Genomic DNA, 7,250 nt, shown 5'->3' with positions numbered 1-7,250 from the left:
GGGGGGGGGGGGGGAGGCAGGAGTTCTGATCATCAATAATATGTAATAATTTAAAAAGCAAAGGGAAACAAGGCGAGTAAAATGAAAGGACAGAAGGATCCTTTATTCTTTAAAAATAAAATGAAAGGGCAGAGCGACGTGTGCTCCCGTGCAGAGGTGACACGCTCACAGCTGCAGCTTCGTCTCCGTTTGGTGTCTGGTTGCCCCACAGCCCCTGGAAACAGGGCCCAGCCAGTGGCACACCGCTGGTTTCCACAGTCTAGACTGGTGGTGCCAGGCAATGCCGCAGAAGACAGACACGTGGAAACCCCACCACAGTGTCCTGGGCTAGAAAGGACATCGTTTTTCAAAACAGATGTGCTCATTTAAGTCCTGAGAACCTCTGGAGCGATGGGAACCAGCGCCAGCGAGCCTGAGACTCCCTGGGTACTCAGCATCTTGAGGGCATGCGTGACGGAGCACTGCTGCCTTTGGGGTAAACCAGGAAAGGTGAAAACAGAAGTAGGATTATTACTCAGCCAACCTTTCTCCTGGGCAATCTGGAATATAACGCATTTCTTTGACTGTAAACTACACTCCCCCTTCTACCATTTTTTTTCTAAAATGAAGGTATGGCTTAAAAAATAAATGGTGATAGCTAACATTTATGCAGCATTTACTATATCCAGGCACTCTGCTATCTCATTTAATACTCACAATGAACATATGATGTTTTATTGTTCCCATTCAGTGAATGAGAAAACCGAGGCTCGGGGAGGCTAGTGGTCTGCCCGAGGTCATAGCTATGAAGTTGGTAGAGTCATGATTCAAATCCAGATCAAAGCCTGATTTGAGCATTCATGCTCCTTCCTAATCACAACTGCTTTGCCAGGCTCCCTCTGACCCAAACAGAAAAAATGTCACTGCATCAAGAGTGGATTTTATCATCAAGGAAACATAAAGTCTATAACACCCTCACTGTACATAATCTTTGATTCAAAAGTTCCAAATCAGAGGAAAGTTGAACATCAGTATCTTAACAGTGTTTATTTCAGGCCGGAAGGCTTCTTGGTGGTCTTTGTATTTTCACCTGTTTATATATATTCTATAAAGTATTACAAGAAAATAATTAATTTAAAATAGATAAACCAAGACACGTGGTACTGACCTACAGCGCTGTCTTCTGAGTTTGACTTGTGAAGAGAGTTCCTAGAAAAGAAAAACAAGTCTGGTTACCAGGAAGCCCTGCCTTCGAGGGAGAACTGCCAATCCCAATAGGTTGAGCCAGCATCCATATTACTCAGCAGAGCCAGCAAAACCTTTATAAGATATTTACCAATGGCCTTTGCTAGCCAGCAACTGCCCTTCTAGAAACACACTCGTGTACCATTCGTCAACATGTATTAAAGACTCACTCCAGGCTAAGACCTCTATCAAATGAAGGGGACGGACTTCACTCGGTGATCGCAGAGGTAGCTTATCTTCCATTCCTGTCAACTATTAGCTACCCGTGAAATTATTGCCATTGGGAAGCCTCTTGTGCTAATGGGAAAAAGAAGGCAAATAATAATGAAAATACAGGCCTAGGACCACAAATGCCACTCGGGCCAGGAGTAAGCAAGGTTGTCAGCTGTAGGAGAAATAATCGAGGGAATGGGGGACCCCCAAATCACGGGAGTCTGGATGTTCCCACAAAGAGAGGGCAGCCCATATGTAGGTCCTCCAGTCAGTAGCTGCCAATTGGCAAGTGCACTATGCATCTTGCTAGATCTTCTAATGGTCAAAGAAGAGCCAGAAGTCTGCATTTTTTTTTAATCAGAGCTCCACATTTTTAAGTGACGGCAAATAATCCAATGTTTTTAAAGATGTGTCCAAGTTCCTCAGGACATGTCTGGGCATCTGATTTGGTCCACGCCCTGCCCCAGCCTGGCTGCCAGTTTGACTGCTGCTACAGATAAACCCCAATAACCTGAACTGTCAACACGGCCCCAAACCAGGTAATTAATCACTTCTCCAGCAAACCCATCGACTTACAATTCTTTCATTGTTTACATCTACGTTCTTCAAATGATCACACACTTTGAGTAATTTACGCTCAGGTTTGCACGTTGGATCTTTCCCGTTTTATAAGAGGTGCTTCTACTAGACATCTCTTGCATTTCCCTAGGATGCCAGCAGATGGCACTGTAGATTCTTTATTTATCTTGCCATGGCCAGTGGGGATTTCACTTCTAAAATTTCACAAGTTCACCGTCTAGATTCTGGCCACAGAATAGCAAGCAATGTTTCATAAGCGTGAGGCTACCCAACTCATCAATGTGCAAAGGGGGAAAATGGCACCGCATGAAGTTTAATTTGGACGCAGTGAACTGTCCCTGCAAACAGAAGCTGGCAGAGCAGCGAAGCGACATGCCATCACCTTTCTTTCTCCTTGAGACTGATTATAAAACCCACCCAGCAGGAGCAGAAACCAGTGATGTAACCGAATTCCAAATGTGGATGGCAGCAGGTGGAAGGGGTCATTTACTGATCTCCTGGGGGGAGAAGTTAATGCTCAGAAGTCAGTTCCAAAGGCCTCTAGTAATTCATCCTTCCAGCCAGACGCCAAGGCCTGCAAAGGGCAGCTCTGGAAGCAGGTTGTCCGGCCTTGCCTGCCCATCACTTTCATTGCCAACGGAGTGAAAAAGATGGGGACTTCAGCCCGGGTTTCGATGGCTAGGAAGCAATAACAACATTCTGCTGCACTTTGAAAATCTGTTTACGCACTTAAAAATCTCCAAGTTCAGCATTAGTCTGAACTCAATCTGAGTACCTTTACTAACTACTATTATGAGACTCCAAAACTGCATAAATGTTTACGTTTTTCCTCAAGATCCCTAAACGACTTTAACCCTCAATGAAGGCCTAAAGAACATTCATAAGGAGTTTATGAATTAGGTGTTTTTTTTAAACTATTTCAGAGACAGCATTCCCAGAACTTCACCAATTCCTTTTGTTCTACCTCAGTGTTTAGCAAATTCTATGTTAAACTGCTTCCTCCCTTTGTTTTCTTTCTTCTTTCTTTAATTCATTTATTCCTTCCTTTAATAAATATTTATTCGGCCCCCATTAAAGTCTGGCATCCTCTGAGGCATTGAAAACAGGGATGATAAATGAGACTGGTAAGGTCCCTATTCTAATGGCACTAGGATGAGGGAGAGAAGCAAGGGGCGGGTGTAGATTAAAATGTGGGAGAACTTCAGCTGGGATGGACAGAGAAGGCCTCTGAAGAGGTGTCAGCTGAGCAGAGATCTACATGATGTGCTGAGGTAACATGCAGCCCCTCGAATGGGGAGGCCTGGGCCGGGAAGAGCGGAGGAGGAAAACAAGAGGAGAGCAGTTTGGCCGCCTAAGTTTGAGGAGCTTACTGACCATCTGTGGGGATACAGGGCAGATCGTTGGATATAGGAGACCACAGTGCTGGGGAGCTGCTGAGGGCTGGAGATGGGCATTTGGAAGTCATGTGCATCTTGAAAGCTAGGAGACCAACTGAGCACAAGGAAGAGGAGCTGTATCAAGGCTGAGCTCAGGGGCAATCTGTGTCCAGGGGTCAGGAAAAGAAGATGGAGAGTCGGTGCGACTTAGGGGAAGTGGTCAGTTGGCAGAAGGAAGACCAGGAGAGCACCTTTTCCCTTTTCCAACCAGGGTAACATTAAAACCAATTCTACAGAAACTATATCACTGCCGCCAATGGCATCCAGGGCACATTCTAGGTCGCTCTACTTTCTCTTCTATTGACTCGATCACTTCACAGTGAGAGGCTCCTAAGACCACAGAGAAGGAGAAACTAAGAGGTCAAAATGAAATTCTTTGCATTTGTAGAGAATTCCACCTCTTACAGAAAACACCCTCTTGACCCTCCCAGAACAGAACAGGGTCCTCACAGGGAGCTGGGAGTGAGGACTTGCCAGAGGACACAGCCTGGGCAAGGACCGCACTGTGGGGGAAGCCCTGGCTCTGACTCCCCAGCTAATGCCCTGTCCACGCCGCCATGCTGCTCATTTACATAACAGGAATTAACAGAGTCTACATTAGTCCTGCCCTTGGGTAAATGACTGGAATGATACTCAGAAGAACCTGTAAAGGCAGAGCACGTTTCCAACACCAAACCTGAACATGGCCTACGGGTTTATCAGCACGAAGTGTTTCGACAACACTTTTCAGGATTTGGTTGTGTTGCAATTGCGTGATCCTCTCGTGTGCCTGTCGAAGGAAAAGGGGCCAAACAATCTGGCTCAGACTCATTCTTCTGCTTATGTCTATTTATATACAAAGAGTCTGAGGTCCCTCCAGGCAAAGACAACTCTATCTCCCGGCTGCAAGCTCGGTCTGGCGCACCAGGCCCGCAGCGTGAATGCCCACGCACAAAGGAATGCCTCAAACAGGCTCATTGTTTGTTTTGATGGACTGTCCAGAAACTTCATTATAACCAAACAACCACAAAAAAGAAAAACTGTTATAACCCAATTTCTAAGAAAGGAACATATGTTATGCGTTACTGGAAAAACCTATGCTTAAGAGATTTTTAAGGTTCTTTATTGTGAGTCTCCGGAAATACACTTCTCCAGGAGTTTCTTTCCTGCTGAATTTTGAATCAGGGCTTTTGCTGCGTCTGGGTCTTTTCCTGCACCGTCCCTGCCTGCCAAGGCAGGCCCCAAAGCCAGCAGCGTCTGCCTGAGGATGTGGAAAAAGGACTGAGACCTCTGCTACTGAATTGTGTACGTGTACAGGGGGGAGGGGGGGCAGGGAGGAAGGTAAGAGGGTTGGGGGGCTCTTTAGTAGTTAATCTTTTCCTTTTCTTTCTGACTTAAACATAACTAACCTCTCACATTCATATTTTGCATATTTAGTGACAAATCACTTTGTGTAAAGTGTAATTACTTAATTTCGTATTTCTGATTATCCTTTGGGTATCAGAGATATTTTCCATCCTAGGAGCATATCTCTACTATTGAATAGAAATATATATGAAACACATTCCTGTTCACAGTATCTACTGACTGTAAAAATTCAAGGGTCAGCCCCTTTCCCAGCCACAGGGCCGGGACTAGGGTGAGGCAAGAGACACAGAGAGCGCAGTGTGGGAGGTGTTCACTCTCGGGGTCAGATGGGTGCAAGGGGCGGGTGCCACCTTCAGTCCTGCACGCCATGAGCCTCTCTGACTTTCCCCTGGGGAATGGGCCCTGCCCAGCCAACGGGCGCTGGATTTCATACACAGGACAGAATTCAGCTTTGCGAATTCACTGGCTCAGACTGAAAGTAATTCTGTTGCCAAAATCTGGCATATTGTTAGAACTCCCTGGATATCTAGTACCAATGACAACGTTGGTGACATCCTGTCACTGGTGAAAACACCCCCATAGAGGCCTTTTCTTTCATTTTCACAGTCTATTCCCAGCCTGTCCTTTCTGGCTTTTGTTACAAAGTCACCTTCACAAACGATCAAGGCAGGTGGGTGTCTGAAGTACAGAGTCCCAGGCAATGGCCTGACACAGCAGACTCGGGGCTCGCATACTGAGGAGTTGGGCACACCTGGGATAGCAGGGCCACAGATCCAAGCCATGCTTTCTTTTTACGTGAAGTAGTGATGACAAAAACAGAACCCACCTTGCTGGGCTATTAGGAGAATCACAGAGAGCTTAGCACAGTGCCTGGCACTTACTAAGTTCCCCCTAACTCTGACCTCTTCTAACCATTCTTCGGATCACTGCCTAGACTCCAGCAGTTTCTGAATCACTGAGGTTCCTCCTTTTTTTTTCTTTTAAACATTAACTTCCCTTAAATAATTTGGTGGATATAATCATTCCTCTTCCTTTTCTCGATTACACTTTATGCAAGTAACTCATGTTTTTCTTACAATTAAAACACACACACACACACACACACACACACACCAATGATTGAATAGATGTCAACGTAGAGTTGTAAGGGCCACTGACTGGTATCTACACATGAATAATGTTATTTTAAAGTGTTGTCCGAAGGCCCACTATCCAGGAAGCTGCCCGGCACAATGGCTCCAATGTGGGTTCTGAACTCCAACCACCAGGGTTCAAAGCCCAGCTCTACCATTTACTAACTAGTAACTTTTTAAAATAAAATTTTAATGTGCCTTTATTGATTTTTAGAGACGGGAGAGGAATAGAAACATTGGCAAGAGAGAAACATCCTTGATCAGCTGTCCTCTGCACACCCCCTATCGGGGATCAAGCCCGAAACCCAGACATCCAACAGTGACCTAACGCTCAACCACTGACCCACACCGGCTGGGCTGGGTAACTTTTGACAAGTGACTGAGTCCCACTGAATCCCAGTTTCCTGCTAGAGAGAATAAAATTACTGATCACATAGGTTTTCTAGAGGTTTCAGTCAAGTGTGACTTGCATGGTATTTAGAACAAGCCTGCACAGGCTAAGCCACACAAAAAAGCCAGCGGTTAAAATTGCTGACCTTTTTTTTCAGCATCCCCTATGGGGTCAAGTCTCTCTAAGTCCTTCTCAAAAGGCACTTCTGTTTCTCAACATGGAAGGGGTTGGTCCTCCGGCACCTGGGGGATGGCCAACTAGCTCTCCAGCCAAGAGCAGGCCCCACCCATGCTGAATCCGAAAATCCCTCACGGAGGGGCACTGACCGACGTTTGTGCCCTTTCACTCACCACTGGTAACTGGTACCGAAAGTTAAGGATGCAGGACGCCGGCAGACGTTGAAGAGTTTCGTGCCTGAGGAGCATCCACGAGCCACCTCTCCACAACAGAGGCCCTCGGCCGGGCTGTGTCCGGGCCTCAACGTCACACAGGCCAGGACGATACCAGTGCCGAAGTGCAGAACTGAACATGCCCCGGGGAGTGGGCTCAGGGCAGGGAGAATCAAAGCCGGGACAGAATACACTCATCCTCCCAAGTTTCCAGAAACTTCTTTTCCAGCTGGGCCATAGTAGTGTTCATCTGTGGACTCATGGGTCTGAACTGCCTAAGAAGTTGACAAACACCTGCTGCTGGGATGCCAGCTTCGCTGCTGACAGCATTAGTGAAAGCTCTGGAGAGTCATAACGGCCTTCCCAGCTCTTCAGGATCACCCCATGGCATACTACACGGTGCAGACTATTGTTTTGCCTGTAAGTTCATATAAATAGGCATCAGCAACTGAGCAGCATCGTATAAAAACGACCAACGAGGATTTCCTGTTTGTTATGTGTTGTTTGGTGTAGATAATGAAGCCCTGGGAAGCTTGGG

At 46.4% G+C, this 7,250-nt stretch overlaps 1 protein-coding gene across 6 annotated transcripts in view; it reads right to left on the bottom strand.

The window, feature by feature from the left end:
* SASH1 (SAM and SH3 domain containing 1) overlaps positions 1–7,250 on the bottom strand; it is a 299,036-nt gene that overhangs the window by 71,398 nt on the left and 220,388 nt on the right. For all 6 annotated transcript variants that reach the window (XM_014531305.1, XM_005883721.2, XM_014531308.1 and 3 more), the window contains exon 5: positions 1,148–1,188. In XM_014531305.1, coding sequence (XP_014386791.1) covers positions 1,148–1,188 — 41 coding nt within the window. The remainder of the gene's footprint in view (positions 1–1,147; positions 1,189–7,250) is intronic.

This window comes from Myotis brandtii, unplaced genomic scaffold, assembly GCF_000412655.1.
Source record: "Myotis brandtii unplaced genomic scaffold, ASM41265v1 scaffold8, whole genome shotgun sequence".
Lineage (NCBI taxonomy): Eukaryota > Metazoa > Chordata > Mammalia > Chiroptera > Vespertilionidae > Myotis > Myotis brandtii.
The sequence above is the reverse complement of the archived record's forward strand: the minus strand, read 5'-3'. Positions and strand labels throughout refer to the sequence as shown.